This window comes from Protopterus annectens, chromosome 5.part0 (genome assembly GCF_019279795.1).
Source record: "Protopterus annectens isolate FY-2018-M chromosome 5.part0, PAN1.0, whole genome shotgun sequence".
Taxonomy (NCBI): domain Eukaryota; kingdom Metazoa; phylum Chordata; order Ceratodontiformes; family Protopteridae; genus Protopterus; species Protopterus annectens.
Genome location: NC_056735.1, coordinates 1,771,389,490 through 1,771,414,366, shown reverse-complemented (window position 1 = coordinate 1,771,414,366; position 24,877 = coordinate 1,771,389,490). Strand labels below are relative to the sequence as shown.

General features: G+C 36.1%; 1 protein-coding gene across 2 annotated transcripts in view; it reads right to left on the bottom strand.

Moving 5' to 3' along the window:
• The window catches only part of DSCAM (DS cell adhesion molecule), a 3,720,739-nt gene that overhangs the window by 1,526,010 nt on the left and 2,169,852 nt on the right, over positions 1-24,877 (bottom strand). For both annotated transcript variants that reach the window (XM_044071570.1, XM_044071571.1), the window contains 2 exons: positions 14,081-14,200; positions 5,241-5,414 (listed from right to left, as the gene is read on the bottom strand). In XM_044071570.1, the coding sequence (XP_043927505.1) occupies positions 5,241-5,414; positions 14,081-14,200 (294 nt within the window). The remainder of the gene's footprint in view (positions 1-5,240; positions 5,415-14,080; positions 14,201-24,877) is intronic.

Below are 24,877 nucleotides of genomic sequence, written 5' to 3'. Positions count from 1 at the left end.
TGGATTTCAGAGATGAATGCACTTTCCTGCAAACCTCCCTATTTGGTTTTTCACAAAAACAGTTTCCTAAAGGACTAATGCATCTTTCCTTCTTAAGGTGGCATCTGAATCCAACTTAGATCAGTCAATAAAACTACCAGTCTTTTTTCCAAGATTTTCAAACAAAGGTTAATACATGCTCTATATACTGGGCATTCATTGCCAGCTGAGATTCTGTCTTCATAGGACCAAACCATTTCTATGAATTGGCATTCTCAAAACCAAAACTGGGCAAAGCAGTGGCTAAAATGACTTTGTCTATATGGCTATCTGATTGTATTTCCTTTGTATACAATAACAAGGGCTTATCTTTTCAATCTAAACCTAAGTCTCAATCCACAAGGGCAGTAGCCACATCAACAGCCTTTGACAACAGACTACCTATTGATGATAGTTGCGCTGAAGCTACTTGGTCAACAGTTCATACTTTTGCATCTCATTACAAGCTAGATGAGAAATCTAGATCACATTCTTCCTTTGGTTCCGCCATCCTTAGGAATGTCTTTCCCTGATACCACCTAGGTGCATATGCTGAGGAATCTGTCTCATTGATGACTCAGATGAAAATAGACACTACTGGATATGAAAATGATGTACTTATCATAACAATAGATTCATGTCGTCTGGTTTTCATCTGGCTCTACTTCCCTCCCACATGCCCCATTCCAAATTGTCACAAGTAGGCTTCTAATGACTAGTTTGTCTTTGGCATACCCTGCAATGATTTTCTTTCTTATTCTGTGGTAAGTTTTAAGCAGGGTTTATGTGATTGGTATCCACATATATATATATATATATATATATATATATATATATATATATATTAGTCTTTATATGGATATACTTTCTAATGCGGGCAAACTCAATCTAAGGTACTGAGGTGGAGCTCAGGGAATTATGGGTAGGGGAAGAGTCATATCCCTGGAACCAAAGATTTTCAGAATCAGTGCTGACTTGAGGCAAGATCCAGTCAAATTCAACAGCCCATAGTTGAACCGGATGAAAATCAGATAACATAGATCTTTCATTATGGAAAGTGCGTAACTATAACTTTAGTTTTCACTGCATGCTAGAATAAAAATAATAGCTGTACAGTACCTTCACAGCAGAATGTGAATCTCTCTACCTCTAATTAGGAGTATATTTTGATGCAGTTTGCATACACTTGAATTTTTAAGGAATCTCATACAATATTAAAGTGAGTCAAATGTTATAACCAATAATGTTAATTCAAGTAGCATTACTGCAAGAAGCTAAACTTAGGAAAAAGTATGACAGAGGTTTTCTGAAGAAATTGGAGGACTGGGATTATTAGTTGTACTAAATCAACTAAGAGAGAGGTTGTTACCCTGATGCATATGTCATTGGTATGGCCCAAACTCAACACATGGTGTGACAGAAGCAGAAGATGGAACAGATGGGTGCTTGTCCTGACTCATACAGGTACCACCTATCTCTTTTAGTGCAACTTTTATTGCCTAAATCAGTATGCAATCCTAAAAAAATTTCCATACGGTGTTTGACAACATGCAGTAGTTATATCTGTGGACAATCATGAATTATATGGTTATTCTATAGAATTTCATAAACAAATGAAAGGTACTATAAATCACTCCAACAGCTAAGGTATATATCAACAACATTTTATCTCTTTTCAGGTTATCAAAGGGCACATAGCAAGGACAGTACTTTCCAAGGTGTTTTCCTAACTGGGAATCTTCCCAATATGATTTCTGTAAATATTTTATATAATTAAGAAAAAAGTTTATAACGGTGAGCAAACCTAGACTCCAAAAACAAACAAGTGTAGAAACGGAGAAGAACGGCAATTAGGTTCTTTCTTTCCAAAAAACGTTTATTCACCAAACCACGGTCCACTCAGCAAATTGGATAAGTAAACACAGTCAATCATAAAACATAAACGCTATTGAGCCCTTGCGTTTTCGTCTGCTGCATTGAGACTTCATCAGATGAATACATTATTACCATTTACATTCCCTTTATATAGTCAACTTAATCATTTAATTAATGAACACACCTTAATTAAATTAACTTACTTAAAATCCTATTGCATATTTTCTTTATAGAAGTGTATTTCACTATTCACTTAAAAACAACAGTTGTACAACATTTAAACAACATTAAAAAACTCTTCATTTTATAACATGTTTAAAACAAGTAAGGTTAGCTTCCATAGAGTTAATATAAACTCATTTCTTTCATAGATTAAGGGACTAAATACCAAAATGTACATATATACTAAACAATTTACTTTGTGGTGTTCAGCTGCCATCTAGTGGAAATTCATATGTATTTAACATGCTGGACCATAAATTAAAAATCATAGGAAGGTTCCTTTGTTAAAAAAATAATAAAATTTCATATTAATGTTATTAGTAAAAATAATTTATAATTTATAAAAATACCCTTACATCCAATGGCATGTTAATAATGTTATCAAAAAATATTGCTAAAACAAGTTAATGTACTTTCTTACAATAATACCATTATAATTTCATTATAATTTAGCTGCCCTTAATTTCAAGACTGGCAATATACTAGTGTATTCGTTCAGCCCAGGTGAGTTGTATGCTTCTAGTGTTATCTGCCACCAGAGCTCCCTGTATTCTACTTTTTCCTCCCAAGGGCCCCCTCTTATGTCTTTTTGGGTATGTTCTAACACAGTGAACTTAAATGTGGCTCCTGTGCATTCCTTACTATGTTTGAATAGTGCATTAGTTTCCTTACAATTCTTAATGTCATTAAGATGCTCATAAATTCTTCTTTTGAGTTTTCTTTCTGTTTTTCCTATATAGAAGGAATCACAGATCTCACAGGTGGCCATATAAACTAGCCCCATAGATTCACAGTTGTAAAAATTCTTATTATTAGTAATTATTCTATTCCTACTTGTAATGTGTAACCTGTTGGTGTTAGAAATGTACGGACACTGGGCACATCTACCACATTTATATGTACCCATCTTCCTTGCCCCTTGTGGGCCCCCATTTTTCTTGCTTTCTAAAATGTTTCTAATACTTTGGGCATTTTTGTACACTATTTTTGCCGAAATCCCTTCCAGTTTATCTATATCAGTTATGTCGATAAATCTACCCCATTCCTTAAAAAATATTCTTCTAATGTTGTTATTCATAGCATTATATTCTAAGCTTAGGGCTAGTTGGAAATTCTCTTGATTTACTCTTTTGTCTTTAGATTCCATCCTTTCTAAATCAGTAATTTTCACTATAGGGGGGTATCTCAAATCTCTGCCATTTTCTATTTCCTGTCTTATTTCCTTTATAATTTTTAGTGGATATCCCCGATCCTTAAACATTTTTTCTAATAAGTCACATTCTTTAATGAAATCATTTGGACAACTTGTCATCCGACTTCCCCTTACAAATTGTCCTTTTATGATATTCTTTTTGCAATGGAGGGGGTGTGCACTATTGTAATGTAAAAACATATTACAGTATGTAGGTTTTCTATATATTTTTGTTTCCAAACTTTCTTCTTTTTTATAAATTTCCAGGTCCAAATACTGTAATACATTTTTTGATGGTTTATGTGTAAACTTCAGGAAATTAGTAGTCTGGTTGAGGTAAATCATGAATTCCTCAAACTCCCCCCCCCCCCCAGTCCAAAACAATACTATGACATCCAGGAATCTATGGTAGAGCACCCAATAGGAATTAAATTGAGAATTTAAGACAAATTTCTCCTCCCATCTAGCCAGCACTAAATTTGCGTACATTGGGGCACAAGCAGCTCCCATGGCTACTCCTTGTTTCTGCCTAAAAAATTCTCCATTGAAATATAAAAAATTATTGTTTAACACTATTTCCATTAACCACACATTTACCTGTTTTTCATTATTAGTTAGGTTTTTACTCTCATACAATATTTCCTCAAACATTTTTGTACCCTTGTACATGTTATAAAATGAAGAGTTTTTAAATGTTGTTTAAATGTTGTACAACTGTTGTTTTTAAGTGAAATACACTTCTATAAAGAAAATATGCAATAGGATTTTAAGTAAGTTAATTTAATTAAGGTGTGTTCATTAATTAAATGATTAAGTTGACTATATAAAGGGAATGTAAATGGTAATAATGTATTAATCTGATGAAGTCTCAATGCAGCAGACGAAAACGCAAGGGCTCAATAGCGTTTATGTTTAATGATTGACTGTGTTTACTTATCCAATTTGCTGAGTGGACCGTGGTTTGGTGAATAAACGTTTTTTGGAAAGAAAGAACCTAATTGCCGTTTTTCTCTGTTTCTACACTTGTTTATTTTATATAATTACTAGCATGTATTTTGGACTCTTTATGGAATACGACTTTACCTAGAATAATTAATATTTTTTTTTTCTAAGTCCAGAGCTGGGCTATGGCTTCCCAGTTTTTATAATTATATAGCTGCCAAAACAGGAGGACAATGCATAGGAGCAAGAACAAACCTGAGACCATGAGTATAATCAGATCAGGATTTTAGCAAAAGATGTGTATTAATGCAAAGAATGTGTAAGGTCCAGAGAGACCTGAAAATCATCATCATCAGTATCGTCATCAACTGCCTTTATCCATTTTTACATGGAATTGGAGTGTTGCATTAAGTATCAGCACCTCTTTCTATTGATAGCCCAACCACTACCTTCATCATCAGCCATGCCTGTCTCTCAAACATCTTCTGTCATACATTTTTCACAGGATGCCCTTTTCTCCTATCTTTCACAAATCTGCTTTATCAAATCATCCTTTGCATTCCTGCATATGTAACAAAACTGCTGCAGTCTGATGTCCTTGACCTTCTGTGCAACTGAAGCTACTCTGACTTCTGCTATGATGATATATATATATATGTGTATGTATATATATATATATATATATATATATATATATATACACACACACACACACACACACACACACACACACACACACACACACACACACACACACACACCACTAATAAAATGTTAGTCAATCAATTTTACTAAGTATGATTATCTGTTTCAAATCCTCATTTTGTAGAGATGTAGCACTTGTCTAACAAAAGCTCAATGTGTATTACCATTGTAACATTGTTATTTCTGCTACTTACAGTTGGGCATATTTTCATTAATGCAAATGTACACAGTTTTCTTTATCTCAGCCTGGAAATTAATATAAAAGAAGAAACATTTTGTGTCTTACTTTTTACAGTGAGAAACATGGACTTGCTGACATCTGCTCCCACATCATTGCTGACCATGCAAAGGTAGAAACCACTGTCCTCTTCCAGAACATGCTTAATAAGTAAAGATCCATTGGTAAGAAGCTGGATACGGCCATTGAGTGAAATGGGCTGAAACTGTGGAACACCTGCACCTATGTGAGAAATGTAAGAGTTGAAAAGAAATGTTGTCACATTACCGCTTTATCAGAGATGACATGCAGTCTACAGAATATGCTGTTTGTCCTAAAAGTTTAATCATCTGCGGTAAGTCTTCATGGCTTCCATTGCTATACAATAACTTTGGGTACAGAGTCATGTGTGCTGTCCTTAATTACAACATATGATGGTCTGTCTGATGCAGAGTAGTTTGGAAGAACTTTATTTTGAAGTGGATGATGGGTTTTTTTTCTGTTTTTTTGTTGTAGCTCATATTTCTGGAATTCTGATCTGTACACATTTTCTGTACCTGGAAATATACTGTAACGGAGCATATTAAATTCCACAATAACCCAAACATGTAAAGCCATTACTAATGACATTCCATAAAACTATTTTTGGAAGGGACCACATCTCCATTCACATTTTATTTAGGAGAGTATCCCACAGCCATAACATCTTAATATACTACGCTCTGGGCCACACAAATTCAGAGGAAAGGCGAATATAAAATAAAAAAATAATCTTTTCCCCTTTATTTCAAAAATAATATAAACCCCTTTACTGACAAAATAACAGCAGTCGGATACATTGGTATAACTATTCAAGTTTGTTTAAAGATGCATGACCCTTCAAGTGTAAACAAAATTAATGGACTAAGTATGAAACTTCACAAAAATATTTTACAGGCCTGCATCATCTGGTCTTCAAATTTTCGTCTGATAAATATGTTTATGTCAACAGAAACACAAATTGATTTAAGTACCTGGAGTGGGAATAGAACCCACACCCTTCTGACTTTCTAGCACCAAAGGAAAATGCAGTTATTGCCTGCTGAGTTACTAACACTAAACTAGTCTCTAGGTAGTGTGCCACCTTTCTTGACTTAACCATTCAGAACAGCTTTGAGGATAATGTACAAGAATTCTGTAAAATGAAGGACACAACAGCTTTTTGAATTTTGGATAGCTGTCACTGTTGTATTACAGCTGCCTAACACTGTGTATCTAGATAATGCTTTCGTTAATATTCTACTTTTGTGTCCAGGTTTTAGTTCAGCATTCTTTGTTTTCCTTCAACATTAATGAGTAAATATCTGAGTGAATCAGTAGCAAGAAGCCCAACAAATCTAGAAATTGAAATGAAAATTGTATGCCCTACAATAGATTGCAGCTATTGTTTTGTTTATGATACAAAATTAATTACTTAGTCAAGATGCAAATCCGAGTACAACATCTTAACATAAAACTGCAAACCTTAAAACAATCACTGTAAAATGCACAGACAAGTAGCAAAACAATAATATTTGCAGGATTCCCTGTATGTCTGGTGTAGAGGCTCTGCTTCATTACATACCATTATTGGATGTACTGCCCACAAAACCTCTCAGACACAGTGAAAATGGAAATGTGTCATCGGATTCTCTGACAGCCACAGTTTCACAACACAGTGCACTACTAGCTACAAAGTTAAGTTGTGAAGTCCTACAATGATGACAGCATGCAAATGCAATAAAACAGAAGTGATGCTCTTGAGATCCTTCTAAGCAGTACACAATCGGCAGTAGTACACTACTGATCATGCACAATCATCAGCAGTGCACTACTGATCAAACACAACTGGTAGTAGTGTACTACTGATCATGCACAATTAGCAGTAGTGCTCTTTCCTTATTCCTGTGTACATGTCAAGAACTCCTCTTTTATTTGATTCATAATAAAAGGATGAAATGGAAATGATATGCGTAGTAAGTACAGAAAATACTGAACTGTCAATGGCTAGTGCTAAAGGCACAGAGAAAAGCTAGAATTAGAAGATGTTATTACAAGAAGAACAACGTCACGACATTGGGCGGCAAATATAGGGTCAAGTTAATATTAAAAGAGCAATGGTAGGAGATAGGAAAAAGTGACGTAGGAGATAGCGGAGGTAAGTAAATTAAGAGCAAGGTACAGGTGACAGGAATGTGAGTAGGCAGTAAATTACGACAGCCAGTTCAGAAATTAAACAAGACCACAAGCCAATATAAGACCTTTGGCAATAATTAGTTTGGAGCAGATAGTTTAGAGGCTTCTCTGGCTTGAGTAGGGGAAGGTAGAGAGCTAGAATGAAGATATTTGGAGATGAGAGGAGAGAAGACATGTAAAGGAATGAGAACGAGGGAATAGGTGAGTGTGAAGTGAACGCAGGGATACAACTGAATGAAAAAAATATATATACATAGATGATTGCATCCAAGATTAGGAGACTGTTGACCTAAGGAAGGTGAGAAAGTTGAGATGCTGAGGACTGAAGAAGAGGAGATAAGAGGAATGAGCAGGGAAGAAGAAGAAGAGAAGGAAATGAGAGTGGAGAAGGACATTGTAAGGGAGCAGGAAGTATGGGATGTACAGAAGCAGCTGAACTTTATGGATATGTGCTAACTCTAATCCTACTCCTTCCCTAATCCCAACTCTGTGATTTACATCATGAGTAAGCCTTGTGTGCTAACTCTAACCCTGCTCCTGCCTTAATCCAACTCTGTGACTTACATTATGAGTAACCCTTGTGTGTTAACTCTAACCCTACTCCTGCCTTGAACCCCAACTCTGTAATTTACATCATACGTAACCCTTGTGTGCTAACTCTAAACCTACTCCTGCCTCGAACCCCAACTCTGTGATTTACATCATAAGTAACCCTTGTGTGCTAACTTTAAACTTACTCCTACCCTGAACCCCAACTCAGTGATTTACATCATGAGTAACCCTTTTGTGCTAACTGTAACCCTACTCCTGCCCTACCCCCCACTCTGTGATTTACATTATGAGTAACCCTTGTGTGCTAAGTCTAACCCTGCTCCTGCCCCAAACCTCAGCTCTGTCATTTACATTATAAGTAACCCTTTCTCTAGCAGCACGAGTACACACATGACCTGGGAACATGGGCTAAATATTATGCACAACACCTAGACACTCTCCCTAAATATTACACACATGCACAACACCTGGACACTCTCCCTAAATGTTACACTTATGAACAACACCTGGACACACAACCAACATATTACACACACGAACACCTGGGCACACTACTTAAATATTATACACATGCACAACATCTAGACATGCTACCTAACTATTACACACATGCAAAATGCCTGGACACACTACCTAAACATTACACACATGAGCAATACCTAGACACACTTTCTAAGTATTGCACACATGCACAATGTCTGGACAAACTGCATAAACATAACTCACATGCACAATATCTACACACATTACCTAAATATTACACACATGCACAACCCCTGGACACACTACCTAAACATTACACACATGCACAACACCTGGACACACTGCCTAAACATGACACCACATGCACAAAACCTGGACACATTACTTAAATATTGTACACATGCATAACCCCTGGACACACTACCTAAACATTGCACAGATTAGCAATACCTGGACACTACCTAAATACTACATACATGCATAACATTAATTTCACATTTTATTGAAATGTATCCATCTAAAGCAGCACAATCATAGTGTACTGCAGAGAAGGAAGTATCCTTCTAACATCAGTGTTATGCAGTCTTGGACTTAGAATCTCTAGAAATAGAAAAGTGTTGGTGGTTCAAGGCAAGCAAAAGTGCTTTTCTATACTCCTTTTAAGATGATAGCAAGGAATTTCAATATTTGTAAAGTTTTGTCGATGGTTGAAAAGACACAAGAATAAGTATCTTTCCAATGTCTTCAGCTGAGAATGTATACCTTAATGAAACAAATAAACAAACAAAAACATGCCGTGAGCTTATCTAGGTATAATCCTATTTCGAATAACACAGGTACGTCTACAATTACTGGAGCTTGTATACAGGAAAATGTGAATGAAGTCAGCGTTTTTTTAGACAATTCAAAACAAGGGGATTTTTCCCTGAAAACAGCCCTGCCTAAAAAATGTGCCGTGAGCTTATCTAGGTATAATCCTTTTGTTCCCACAAAGTAAGAGATGTTGTTCTACAAAGTTTCAGACCCTCATCACACTTAATGATAAAACCAGTGCATGTTGTTTATATAAACATCAGCATAAATCAAGGCATATTTGAAACCAATCATACAAAAGAAAATAATTAAAAGCTACACAGAAGAAAACATAAAAGCATGCATAAATATTACATTTACAAGCATGATAAAAAATGTGAATCAGTTCTATGACAGATGGATAAATCCCTGTCAAAGAGGTATACAACCTGAGTTAAACTAGCAACTCAGGTGCCTGTTGGAGCTGGCAGAGATGAGTAAGGAATGATGTGGATAAGCCTTTTCACGGCAATGCAATAAGGGGGTACATATGGGTGGGCAGAAATTGTCCCACTAGCTGTGATGGAGGCCAGAGCCGAAATAGGAGACAGACTGAGTGAGCAGGTGTTGGTGGCTGTGGGTTGATGGTGTACCTTTCCTTGGGTCTGTGAGGAGTTGTATGCAGTAATCACGTCTCATAGCCGACTTTAGTTTCCGACTAAATGCTTGTATGTTTTGCGGAAGGGATACAAGCTGTTAAGCTGTTTGTCTTTGTAAGCTGCAGTTGTGGCTACCAGATTCACTCACTGCAGGAGCCCTTACTCTGCCAGCCTGTGTGGTAGGGCAGGTGACCTTGTGTTGGATGGGACAAAAATGCTAGATGAACCACTGTATACTGTGACTGCAAATTGGAATTAGTCAGTGCTTATGTGAAACGCACTGCAGCAGCGACATGTGAGTTTCATCCACACATGTGACTTTGGGAAAAATAATGATAGAGAAATGTATAAAATGTCCAAAACACTAAAAACAGCAGAAAATGCAACATATAAAATTATCCAAGAATTAATTTTGTGTCATTCATGGTTCTAAACTCAAACATCCTCCTTATATGTTAGGCTGCCACCCAGGAAAGATGCAAATCAAGTTTACAAAATATAAATATTGAAAACTGTAGTCATTCTGGAAATAAACCAGAAAAAAATAACCCCTCAAATAAGGAATAAGCTATTTAGGTTAATCTCTTAATGGATTCACATCAAGTATACTGTAAAATATGAAAGTCCCATCAATTCTTGGAAAACTGCAAATAACTTAAGGAACCTACCAGTGGTATTTTCTTTTTTATAATAACAGGTTAGTGTCACCCCACCCCCATTGCACTGAAACTGATCAACCACATAAAAATACATTTCTTAAAAATTAAACTCTATAACTCCTTTATTTATTTGTTGATTTATTTATTTTATCATTTAATGTTCCTAATAATCTCACCTTCACAGACTGCTCAACAACGGAATACAGCACTGTTTGAATTATAAATATATTGTCCATTCTTTCCCTATGAAACATCAGAAATTCCAAAAATGGTGACAAAATTTGCAAGCATAGTCATTTTACAAGTAGATGAGTTTTTACTAGTCAGATACTGTTTTCCTTCTTATTATATACATACATATATATATATATATATATATATATATATATATATTTAAGATTAAAACCATAGTTGTTATAGAACAAGAGATATTATCGCACAATCTTCTCCACATCCCTGGTGATAATGTGTGAATCTTATTTGTTATCTTCTTCTGGAAGAGTGGAAATAGCTGTACTGAGTTGCCCTAACTATACTGCTTTTAGTTATAAAGTGGTTTGGAGGGTGGCCTAATGGTTAAGGTGTTTGCTTTACAAACACAAGGTGCAGGGTTGGAGTCTCACAAGGGATAATTGGCAAGGCTTAAAATGGCTCACATGGGCAGTTAGCTTAGTACTAATCTATGAACCTGCATGGGTGCTTACTATTAATGCAGAGGAAATTATTTCTTCCATATCTTCTATGATGTTTGGATGGTTCATTTATCAGTAGATTTATTAAAGATCACCAGATCCAAAAGTGTGACACTAAAAGTATTGCTAACAAATGAAACATCAGTAGTGAAATCAAAAATCAAAACACTTCATTATACGAGCACAATTTATTTCCTATAACACAAGCACATGATCAGTGTACTAAACATAAGCTTAATATATTTCTAAAAAAAATCAGCTTCATACAAATAACTATTCTCCAAGTAACCCATTACTTCACTAACAACCGAGGGTCTCAGTGGCCACCATTCCTATGCACTATAATGATTTTAGATATGTCCTTGAAACATGCCACTCTAAGAGCTAATTTAAAACACTGAATTTTTAGTTACAAGCAACAAAAATATATGTCTTTTTTGGTAGCTAAAATCTTCTTGACCCCCCCTTGTCCTGTAATATTGCTGTAGGTATGGCGGTAATGTAAAGAGCAACAAATAAATAACTATCCTAAATATGTTAGTGCTTGATTCGGTCTTCAAAATAACTTCAATCACTGCCAAATGAAAGAAATTACTTAACATACCTTTTAAATGATGTTTTATAAAAATAGTCAATGGCTTAGGCTATGAGCTCCTGGCTATAGCTATAGTCCTATACTGATTGTTGCTCATGTCCTTGTTTACCTTTGGTACACCAGAAATAGTGCCTATCTTTGGGTTCCCTACTTAAAATACTCCTCTGTTTTTTTTCACTAAAAACCTACAGCAAGTATCTTAGCTAATCAATAGGATCATAGGATCACAGGTAATTACTAGGCTATTGGCCCTAAGGCCCTTACGAGCCTAGCCAAGAATTTAGCCCATGTTCCCACAAGTCAGCACCCAATGTCCTTGTCCGGAGGGATAAAGGTGGAATCCCAGATGTGTATTTTCTGTTCCCCATCCAGTTATCCAGGCTGTGATTAAAAAGGGTTAATGAGGTACTCTGCTTGTTGTGGAGAGGGAGTCTATTCCACAGAAGGGGGGAGTCTCTGGGACACAAATCTGTACCATCAGTAAGTCCTACTGATGTCACAGACCAGGTTGAGGTTGCACATATGGGTTACTTGAGTAGAGCTTGACTTTTGGATATGGAGCAGTCCCATCAAGGCGGGGTCTGAGATTGGTTTGTATAATCTATATTTTTGCATACATTCATAACTGTATTCATATTTACTAATCGGTGATAATCTTTACTAGCTAGTAATTCCTTCATTGACATACCTATATACTACTGTTCAACAAACACAAAACTATATTTATATGATTGTATCAATCAAACTTATTTATTACTTGTTAAGTCCATAAGAACTGTTTAATTAAAGCTGCACCTGTTTGGTGGTTAGGAAAATAGACACCTAATATTTCTGTTGTAAACACTTCAGAAGAAACAGGAAGATAATGAGATTAAATATTAATCTAACTCAGTCTGCTAACTATATTATCTACATTTCAAGTATTTGTTAAGTTTATTAAAAAAAGCTTGACTGGTCAAACAGGACCCATTTCAGTCACAGCATGAAAGGACAATAATGACATATAATTATAAAGCATGTTTGAATATGGGTAAGCAGGACTAACAGATGAGATTGTAAGGAAACATCAAAAACAACATTGCACTGCAACACATCACTGAATTACCAACTATTTTCACAGATGATGGTGAAGGATTACATGACGGCCTTATATAAGAAGTGGTGTGTGTGTGTCTGTGTGTGACTGCATGTGTGTGTATGTGTGTTTGCATGTATATGTTTGTGTGTGTCTGTCACAGTGGAGCTGCAATTGTGAAATATGTGATACTTGACTGCCTAAAGTATGAATGCCTAACAGATGTTTTGCATCAATTTTGACATGACTGCGCCTCACAGTAAGACGTTGTCCTGTTCGATTCTCGGCTAGAGCGTCTTCTGTGTGGAGACATGTGTGAATGGGCGTCCCTTCATTGAAGGTTGTGGGTCAGGGCCGGCAACTCGGCACGTAAAAATCTACTGCCAATCATTAGTGGACCGGAGTTCTGCTGTGGCGACCCCTAACTGGGAAAAGCCAAAAGACACAACAACATTCTTTATGTCTTTGGCATTTTCTAGTGCTGCTGAGGAGTTATTTCCAAAGTGTGGAACCTAAGAAGGAGTTAGCAGATAATCAGTTGTACAGTAGGAAATATTGTAAATAGGAGACCTTTTTTGTTAAAGAATAATTTTACATCCATCCCTTTTCATGTGCATCTACATATCCACACATATCTATAGCTATAATTATAGGTATATCTATATCTCTGTTTGTCTATGTATCTATGTGTGTATATACAGTATGTGTTTGTGTGTGAGATATTTATATATATATATATATATATATATATATATATATATATATATATATATATATATATATATATATATATATATATGTATATATTAAATGTATACATACTCATATATAATTAATGTAGGAGTCTGTGTATTTATGTCTCTCTCTCTCTCTCTCTCTCTCTCTCTCTCTCTCTCTGTATACACACACACACACACACACACACACACACACACACACACACACACACACACACACACACAGATCTGTAATATAAAACATATGAAATTCATTATACAGTGATGCAGATAACATAGTGTCACCTGTTATTCTATGAAATAATCACTGCATCCTACAAAATACAGGAGTAAAGTAAAAGTACTGGTTGAGTCCTTTGTTGCCAGAAATGCAGTTTGCAATCCTGCTTTACTGAAATGTGAATTTTTTTCAGAAATTGGTCATTTGTGCCATTTACTTTAAAGCTCATACCTTTTGAGTAGTTCCACATAATTGTAGGTACAGGATAACCCTCTGCTGAACAATTCAGGATAACTGATTTTCCATAAATTCCATCCTGATTACTTGGCTGTACCACAAATCGAGGAGGAACTAAAGAAAGATAAAATGTTCCAGTTACTCAGCAATCTCCACAGACTCACCAAACCATTCTACATACACAATGTACTTAAATGATTACAGGAAGGCAGTTACCAATGAATGAATAATCTGTTTATTTTATTTAGCAAGCTTTCATTTAAATAGACCTATTCTGATACTACAATTAAAATGTCCACAATGTCCTTTTGTTTCCATGGTAGCATGTAACTGGTATCATTTTTTAAAGAAGGATAACAATATATGATATTCTTTGATTTTTACAGTACATTCCTAGTTCTATGTAATTGCACAGCTGAGCAGTTACAAACAGTACAGAAGAATTTATTCTGTCAGTGTCCTAGAAACACTGAACAAACTTGTCCACAATGCTGCCTGTAACATTTCAGCAGTTTTCCCCAAAGAGAAGAATCATTCATCTACCTAGCCACAGTGTCTGCCTTGTATAATGTAGTCATCTCATACCAGCTAAAAATAAGTTTCCCCATCACACTTATTACTGAAAAGATACTTTTTGGAACAACTATGTATGCGCAGAAGTTTGCCGGTTCACTCCTGATCCAAGTCACTCTTGGATCATATGAATTTGGAGTTGCCCTTTCAGCAGGAATCTTCTTAGTTATTACTTCAGTAAAGATTAGCTCTATCCACATTTGATCCCTGGTTATCTAAACTGTTTTCCATTTTACTCTGCTCAAGGCTGAAACTGCACTCAGCATTAGATTGTCCAATTTCATCAGATGTCAACAACTTATTGGTTCTGAGTGCTGTCATTCACCCATAAATACATTCAACTGCAGATATGACTGCAGTTATTTTAGAAACATCTACGCGGGCTATTACCGAAGCAGAAACTGTAGCTGTTGTCATAAGACATGAAGACAAGCAATCTAATTAGCTATGTTCCCATTCTTCCCTTGACCCTGTATCTCTTCAGTAACCTCATGACTCCCTCTTTCATGACTTTCACTTTTAGGGATATGCTTAAAAGAATATGTCTGATAATATTTCATAGTTTTCTGAACATGAATATAATCTTAGCTAGGCACCAGAAACAAACTACATGTCCTCCTATTCTTTTTTCTAGACTTTTTCTCCCCATCCATGTTCTTTCTGGGTCTCCTCTATTTATAACTATGATTTTCTTAGCTTTTATTCCTGGTAAAAAATTACGGATTTGGTCTTCTTTGTTTTTATTTCATTTTTTACACAAGGTCCATTTTCAGTCACAATTTTATTGCAATAAAGCAGAAAAAGAACAAAGCTGAATATATTAGAATGAATTTTCAAAGAATAGTTGAGATGTCTTTTGTACACAAAACACAGAACTGCAGGTGAGTTTTCATAGTTAAAATGATAGAGACAGAATTATCATCAGTGTAAAACAAAAAATGGCATAGCAAATGAAGGTGCAGATGCGATCGCTCTCACTTGTAACATAGTAGCACTGTGTAGGCATGGCTTTATGTAGAAAAAATATGCAGGAAGGTGAATCATTTTATGTATCATGCTGAGTTTCTTGTTAAACTTGGAAAGGGTAATTCTACACATTTTCTGTATATTAGGTTTAATACGATGGCAAATGCAAGAGTTGAGTTGTAACTTATGAATGTTGGGAAGAAGTAAATGCTTGGGATGTGTAGATATATGTTGGAGTCCCCCAGTTTTGTGATGACTCCATACATTTCAAAAACAAATAGGGATTCCCTAATCAAAGAGGCTACATAACTTGAAAAATATCTTTCAACTGTCTAGATGGTCTGTTCCTTATAAAAATCTAAAATTTTCTAGCAAATCATTGAAGACTAAAGAAACTAAACAGTTAAAAATATTTGAATTTTAGATTTCACATTCTTCTGAAAATATATGTGAATGCAAAACCTATTATTCTAGCAACATTTAATATGTTTATATAAACAATATTTTAAATATGCCCTTGATTTTGGGCCTTTGTCCCATCATGATTTTTGGTTTTGCCAGATTTCTTTTGCTTAAAGGTTGAGAGGTATGTATTTGATACTGATGACAAATATATCTTGGGAGATTCATTTGTGAAGAAAAAGTTAAAAAGAAGGATCCTCTGAGTTAATGCACAAACTACAGACCACTGAACTGTAGTATATGTGGATTCTTCAAAGACTGGGACAGTCACATTATGGAGTAGAGACTATAAGTATTCTATAATAGAAGAATCACCGCTAAGAAGAGTCATTAGACCCTTAGCAGGCATAAAAAAGTAAAAAAAAAACATAGACCACTGGAATAGGAGTAAAATATTATGAAGACTAAACATATTTCAGATAAACTAACTGGTAACAACTGTAAGCACACTAGCAATGACACTCTGGTAATACTGATTTAAATGAATTATTTAAATGTTCTACTGTTGAAGCACATAACAATGTCTATGCAATATATTGAACAAATATGATCCATAAAGGATGTTTCTCTCTCATTTCATGATATTTTACTATTCTATATTTTAGTATTCTGCTACAAATAAAAAACAACTCAACCCCAACAAACTTGTAGACATACTTAAAAGCTGTAAATGGACACCATTAAAACAGCTTCCACTTCAAGAAGCCAGTAATTACTTCAACACTACCTTCCTCTCCATTCTAAACTCTCAAGCCCCCAGTAGATACATATGTATTAAGTCTAACTATGCCCCTTGGCTAAAAAAATAAATACTAAACTTTCTCAAACTTAGAGAAAAGGCTTGGTCTACCTGGAAATCAAAAATCAAATAAATCCCAGCTCACACACCAAACTTATCAGGAACTTAGAAACAAAGCTAAGAAACAAATATAAATGGATAAAGTCAACTACTACACCGAAATACAAGCCAGGCACCACAAAACTCCACAGAGATTCTGGTCCAATATAAACAATATCCTTCTATCAGGGAAACAGGAACACCCCCTCCTACCACTGCCAACAGTTCAGACAATATTGCTACTCAATTTAACAAATATTTTACAGAAACCATCCTAGAACAATCCAAAACTCAAACTCCCTCAACAACCAAATCCCCAATCCCCACAACAAAAGTCTCATCACTATTCTGTCAACAACCAGTAGCAAGTGACACTATCAAACGACTGCTGAAAAAACTAAAACCCACCAAGCTAGCTGCAGACGATGTACTTGCTGATTACTTACATATAACAGCAGAAGGTACAGCATAGCATTTCATTACTAATCAATAGATCCATAGCTGAACACCAGGTCTCTCAACTGTGGAAAACCTCATATATCATTCCCCTACACAAAGGCAGTCCATCAAATGAGCTAAATAACTATAGACCAAGTGCAGCATTGTCTCCACTATCCAAAATTCATGAAAGAGTAGTTCATAAGCAGGTTACCGACTGTCTTCTTACTAACAATCTCCTAACTAATACCAAACATGGATTTAGACCATACCATAGCACAACCACCACACTAAAGTCTTTAACTAGCACTGTCAGCTTCCATAGGACCAATAATGACTATGTCTCTTCAATCTTCCTAGTCCTATCAAAAGCCTTTGACATGGCCTCTCATACTAACCACCCTTGCTGACCTTCATTTCTCAAACTCCACACTGGCATGGTTCCAGGATTACCTCACAGGACGGCAACAAGCAGTCTCTTGGCAACAAACTCTATCACTCCTACTACCGGTCACTCATGAGTTCTATCCTAGGCCCACTTCTATTCTCTACATTTACTAACAAACTCCATCTAGCAACCACTCATGCATCACTCATGCAATATGCAGACGACTCCACAGTATTCTGTTCTGTACCCTCTCTGTTAGATCTTCAGACTCTAACTCAAAAAGCCTTTTGTGAAGTAGAGTCCTGGCTCACAAATGCTAACCTAATCTTAAACCCTAAAATAAAAAAACTAATGGTCTTCCTCCCTAATAAAACTGCTCCTCCCACTAACACCTTCTTCATCTCCTCAGTTAACAATGCCATCATCATCCCATCACCACACATTAAACTTAGGAGTAGAAATCGACTGCAAATTTAAATTTGATATTCACATTTCCCAGACAGTGAAAAAGGTGCATAAAAAAGTAGGTACTCTATACAGAAATAAACACTACTTTACCAAAAATACCAAAATAGCTATTGCCTAAACACACTTAATCTCCACCTTATTGTACGCAGCCCCTGTTCTCAATAATCTCACAAAATCTGAATTACAAAAACTTGAATCCTGTTATAATAAAATTGCAAGAAATGCCACAAATCCACCAACTAGATCACACCACTGCCTCGCACTCAAGCAACTCAACTGACTAGAGCTCCCCCATCTCCTACACTATACATGACTGACAATGGCCCACAAAATCCGCTCTGATCCGGAAAAAATACCAGCCTTACAAACCCTTCTTCAACCCTATGTTACCAATATAACACTACATTCCACCAACAAACAACAAATAAAAACCTACTTATCCAGAAACCAAGCAGGAGATTTCCTTTTTGCTAACTATGTAGGTAAAATCTAGAATGAGCTGCCAGTAAACATTACCTCCATAACATATTTACCTCTATTCAAAACTAGCCTAAAAAATCACTTCCTTAGCAAGTCACTCTGCCCATGCTCTGCTCCCTACTGATGAATAGCAACTCACTCTCAACTGTCTCCTTTACAAATTTTCCTGGCTAATTAAAGGCACAGAAACTATAACTATTTTTTTTTTGTAACCTACCTTCTATTCACACACTTTCTTCATTGATGCCTAAATGCTACTGACATACACTATGTAATCTTACTTATACTTAAATCTTTTTCACTCTGTTACCATCTATACCTTCTCATGCCTGCATAAAATTCCTCTAATAGGTTCATAGGGGTGTACTAGGCTAATGGCCCTGGGGCCTTTACAATCCTAGCCCATAGGATTACCCTGGCATCGTGCCACCTGACCTTAGTTCCCAGTGCCTCTGTTGAGTAAAGGCACTGGAGTGATCCCTGGGATGAATTTTCTATTTCCCATCCACTCATCAAGATTTCTCTTGAAGAGGGCCAGTGAGGTGCTCTGCTTGACATGTATGGGAAGTCTATTCCATAGCGTGGGCAGTCTCTGGGTTATGAACCTGTCCCTTCAGCATGTTCTGTTGATTGTGGTAATGAGGTTGAGGTCTCTGGACCGTGTGGTGCGGAGGGATTGGGATTTCTTTAGATGTAGCATTTCCAATAGAGCTGGGTCAGACATGACTTTGTAAGTCAAGCAGAGATTGCCTCTAAGTAGGTGATATGAGACAGAGAATAGTTGGAATTTTTTTTAGTCTGTCCATATAGGACAACTGTTTAAGGCCTAGGATCCTCTTTGTGGGGTACTTTTTTGGCCTCTCCAGTTGTTGCAGGTGTTTAGTGAGGTACATGCCAAATGGGGCATTGCACTCAATGACTGGCCTAATGAGGGACGAGTAGAGGGAGACAATGACCTCTTTCTTCCTGGATGCAAAACACTTAGTAATGAGATGTACCATATAGAAGGACTTTCTTTTTTTTTTTTTTTTTTCAATAATACTTCTTTATTGTTTGTTTTCAATATACATCATTTCAACAAAAGTAGCCACAGGTTCTATATGACTGTTATAACCACAATATTTTAACAACATATTTACACTATTTACATGAATGCTTTTATATTATGCTAGTATCGAAAGAGATAAGCTTTGTTTTCTCCAGGGTTAAACCATCAGGTTAGAATAGTGCTATATCATGTTATGATTTTATTGTATATGTTGTAATTGTTTTCTAGAATTAATTATTTATGCAAGTATTATGTTAAAAATTTGTTCCCAACGTTTCAAAATGTTAGGGTTTTTGTTTTGTCTGTTTATTATGTACTTGTGGGCTAATATATGCCTTATCGCTAGCTTCCTGAAGTTATTCCATGAGATTTTAGATGGGGTCAACCAGTTTGTAGCTATGTACAATTTCATTAATAGGACAATATTGATTAGGATAATTGTTTGAGTTTTGGATAGGTTAATTGGGGGAATATGCAATATCGTGAATTCCCACGTGAGTGTTGATGATTGGTATCCCATCTTTTGTAGCTGTACTTTCAGGGAGTTCCAAAGTTTGTATACACATTTACAGCTCCAGAATATATGTAAAAGGTTAGCAATCTCATCTTTACAGTATGGGCAGAATTTGGAGTTTCTAGAGTTAAACTTGTGTAGTCTAAGGTGTGTATAATAAGCATTGTTATATATCATGAGTTGGGTAAATCCTAATTTTTGAAGAGGTATGGATTTTATTGTTAGGTTAAATGCTTGTAATATTTTATGATTTTCTACTGATGGTATTTTTTCTTTCCAAATGTTTGACAAAAGTATGTGTTCTTGGTATTGCAGGTCCTTGATCATTCTATATGAACATGTTATAAATTTACTGTGTTGTATGATGGCTTGGTATAATGAGTTACATTTCATTAGGTCATCTTTATTGATGTTTGTATCCTGTAGGTAGCCTACACACAATTCTTTAATTTGTCTTAAGATCGACAAATAAGGTTTGGGAAGCCCCATTTGGTCTCTTATTTCATTACTGGAACAGTTCAAATATGGGCAGAGATCTTGTAGTGTTATATTAATTATAAGTGGGAATTTTTCCAGGTCTATTAACTGATTATTAATTTTTAGATTAGGATTTTTATGAATAGGTTGTAGTATCATCATGGGTTGTAGGAGATTCAGTGACTTAAAAAGATTTTGTGTTACTATTATAAAGTTTTTAAGGCATTCCAATAGGTTATATGCTTTGATGTATTTATTACTTAAGAAGGGTATTGATTTAGGATTTATATTCAGGCTTTCAATATGTTTAAAACTTATTTTCACCCAATTTGGGGCCCAGCTGGTTTCTAACTTATTGTAGTTTGCAATTCTCAGAATTCTATTGGCATTTATGATTGAATAGTAGTTTTCAAAATTTGGTAGGTCTAATCCACCTTTGTTTTTTGGAGTCATCAGTTTGTCATATGAGATTCTACTTTTTTTTGGTTCCCATATAAATTTTGCGAATTCAGTGTGAATTTGTTTGAAAAATTTCTTAGGTATTGATAACTGGGAAGACATGAAGATATATAAAAATCTGGACAATATATTCATTTTTATAATTGCTACTTTAGCTAATGATGGTAATTTCAGATTTTTCCATCTTTTTAGATCAAGTAGAATGTGATCCCACTTTTGTTTGATATTATTGAGATAGAAGTCTTTATTATCTGTAGAGAATGTAATCCCTAGATATTTAATTTTTTCTTCAGATTTTATCTGGCCTATCAATGGGAGCAGTGAGAAAGGTTTCGGAGTTTTTTAAAGGGAAGATGTTAGTTTTTTTTAGATTAATTTTATAGTTTGAAATTAATGAGAAGTCTTCGATAGCGGCTAGTATTTTTTGGTGTCTGTGATCGGCACGGTACAATAAATGTTGAGGTCATCGACAAAAGCTGACAGAGCAATTTTTGTATTGTATATTACTGGGGCATTGTGATATAGATTTTGTTTGATGTTTAAGAATAGGGGTTCTAGATATAGGTTAAACAATAATGGAGATAAAGGACACCCTTGACGTGTGCCATTTCTAATTTGTATTCTATTAGACCACATTTTATTTATATATAATGTTGTATAGGGGTTGTTGTATAGTATTTTAAGGGTTAAAATAAATTTTTGAGGTATGTTAAAATAAGGTAGGATTTGGAATAAAAATTTTGTGTTAACTCTGTCGAAGGCCTTATGAGCATCTATAATTAGAGCATATATATTTTGGTTAGTCTGGTTAGCATATGAAATTAGTGTGTGTAGTGTTAGTGTATTGTCACTGGCTTGTCTAGATGTTAAAAAACCAGATTGTTCCCTTGAAATAATTATATTTGTTATTTTTTTCAGTCTATCAGCCAGGATAGATGTTAGAATTTTAGTGTCAATATTGAGTAATGATATGGGTCTGTAATTGTCTGGGTTTTGAGGATCTGCCTTTTCTTTGGGTATAAAGATTGTTTTGGATGCATTGAAGTGTATATCATTAATTTTATTATTTATTATATAATTTAATACATGATATAATGATTGTGCAGCGATGAGATAGAACGTTTTGTAAAACTCCGCAGTAAAGCCATCTGGGCCGGGAGATTTATGTGTTTTCAATTTTTTGATTGTTGTCACTATTTCTTCCATGGTTATTGGCTCTATTAATTCTTTTCGTTGTTTCGTATCAATTTTTGGAAAATTTATTTTTTGTAGGATGACTGTGCTATTATGATTTGTAGGCAGATAATTTTGTTCTCCATAGATTTGGGAGTATAAGATTTCAAAAAGTTTAATAATGTCTTCAGTTTTTGTGTAGGTCTTATTCTTATAGGATAGTTCCGCAATTTGGGAAGGTGATTTAGACTGATTGATAATCCTTGTCAGTGCTTGTGATGGTGTTTGTATATGGTTAGCATATTTTGCAAGCATTTTAGTTTCATGAAATGATAAATTATTGTTGTGGACTAAGAACAAGTCTTTCTGGCATTTCAATATCTCTGTTTCAGTTTGTGCATTGTAGTTTTTCATCAGATCCTTTTCCAAAGATTTAATTTTAGCCTCTAATTGTTGTTGTTCTTTGAGCTGTGCTCTCTTATAGTAAGACACTTTCTGTAGGAAGATACCTCTTATCTGGGCCTTAGTTGCCGCCCATTCAATATCAGGAGGATGGTTTTGTTTTATTAGATTGTCTAAAGACCTTTCAAGAATAACCTGTACTTCCTGAATTATTTCCTTTTTGTTTAAGAGATTGGGGTTTAAGGACCAGTTATATCCCCGGTGAAGTAAGTTATCCCTAGTGGTCTTGTTAATATACAGGGTAATTTTAGAGTGGTCCGATAGGTAGCGGGCATATAGAAGGACTTTCTGACCACAGTGGGGATGTGGTGGTCAGAGAGTTTGCTGTCAACCTGTGTTCCCAGATCTTTTATACTGTGTTTAGTGGACTACCATCAATGTGATAATTTGTGGGAACCGGGTTTTTCCCAAAGGGGGTGATGACACATTTTTTGGCATTGAGCTTAAAGCCATGGTTCTGACACCAGTCGTTGGTCTCAATGAGGCCTTTCTGTAGGATGACAACATCACTTGGGGAGTTGATAATAGCTCCCAACTTGCAATTGTCTGTGAACTTTGTCATCCAGAGTCCCTTTTTGTTGGCCTGGACTTCAGAGAAGTTGATACCAAACAGGAGAGGACCCAGGACCAAACCCTGTGGGACACCACTTGTAACTGGTCAGCAGTCTAGCTTGGAGTCAGCTACTTTCACACTGTGGGTTCTACCTGTGAGCCAGTTTGCAACCCACCTAATGATATGGGGGTTCATACCTAGCTTATTGAGTTTTTCTATTATTCCTGAGTGGGGAATGGTATCAAAGGTCTTGGCCAGATCAAGGTAGGCTGTATGAACCACCTTGCTTTCACCCACAGCTCTGGTGACTGACTCAAAGAAGTCGACCAAGTTGAGCAGGCATGAGGTACACTTCGCAAAATCAAACTGTGTGGGATCCAGAGTTTGGAGATTCCCTATATCCTTGTTTATTAGGTCCATGATGATGCATTCCATAGCTTTGCATATCAGACTTGTCAGGCTAATGCAGTAATAGTTCCCAGGGTCTGTAGTCGCTCCATCTTTGTGGAGAGGGATGACTGTGCAGAGCACCATTTGGTAGGGACAAAGCCTGAAGTGAGGCTGTAGGGCACACAGTTGAGGTGCCAGTTCACTCTGTAGCTCATGTAGAACACAGCCAGGGATATTGTCAGGTCCCATAGAAGCTGTATTCTTGGCCTTTGACATTGCTGTTTTAACCTGTGGAGCAGTAATACTGGGTGCCTGGCAATCTACTGGTATTGTGACTGGTCCCTTGGGGGGGAGACGGGTAAAGTTGGCACTGAATCTGTCGGCCAGTATATTGGCAATATCTGTTGGCTTGGTATAGGAGGTACCATTGTGCAGTAGCTCAGAGCAAATCTGGGTATTGCTGTGGAGATTCATTACATAACTATAGAAGGTGTTGTGGTTTTCTTTACTATCTGCTGCAATTCTGTTTTCATAGCTAGCTTTAGAGAATTTGATGAGGTATCTCAACTTTTTGTTGAGACTGATAAGGAAATTTTTCCAGTCTTGGGACTTCACCTTATTCCACATGAATTTCCTCCTTCTGTTGTAAAGTTTGTTTATGGCAGGGGACCACCAGATTGGTTTCCTTTTTTTGAAGGAGAGCGTTTTGGTTCTGTTGGGTATGGCAAGACTTGTTCATACAGTGCATTGGTGTATGATTTGGCAGTAATGCAACTGATCTCCATTTGCACGGGTGCCATGAAATTAAACACTTCTGTTTTTAGGACCCCAAAGTTAGCTTTGGAGAGGATTTTCATGGTGGTTACCTTTGCGGGGGTGGGGGAGGTAGGAGGGATGAGGATTTCCAAGGCGATTCATTTGTGGTCAGATCTAACCAGGGAGGAGTTGATTAATGGTGTAGAGCAACGGTTGCCCATGTTAGTAATAACCAGGTCAAGGATGTTGCTACCTCTAGTGGAGAACAGAACGAGCTGGTCCAGGGCATTGGAATTAATCAATTCCAGGAAATGTTGGGCAAGTGTATTGGTACATGAGTAGTTTC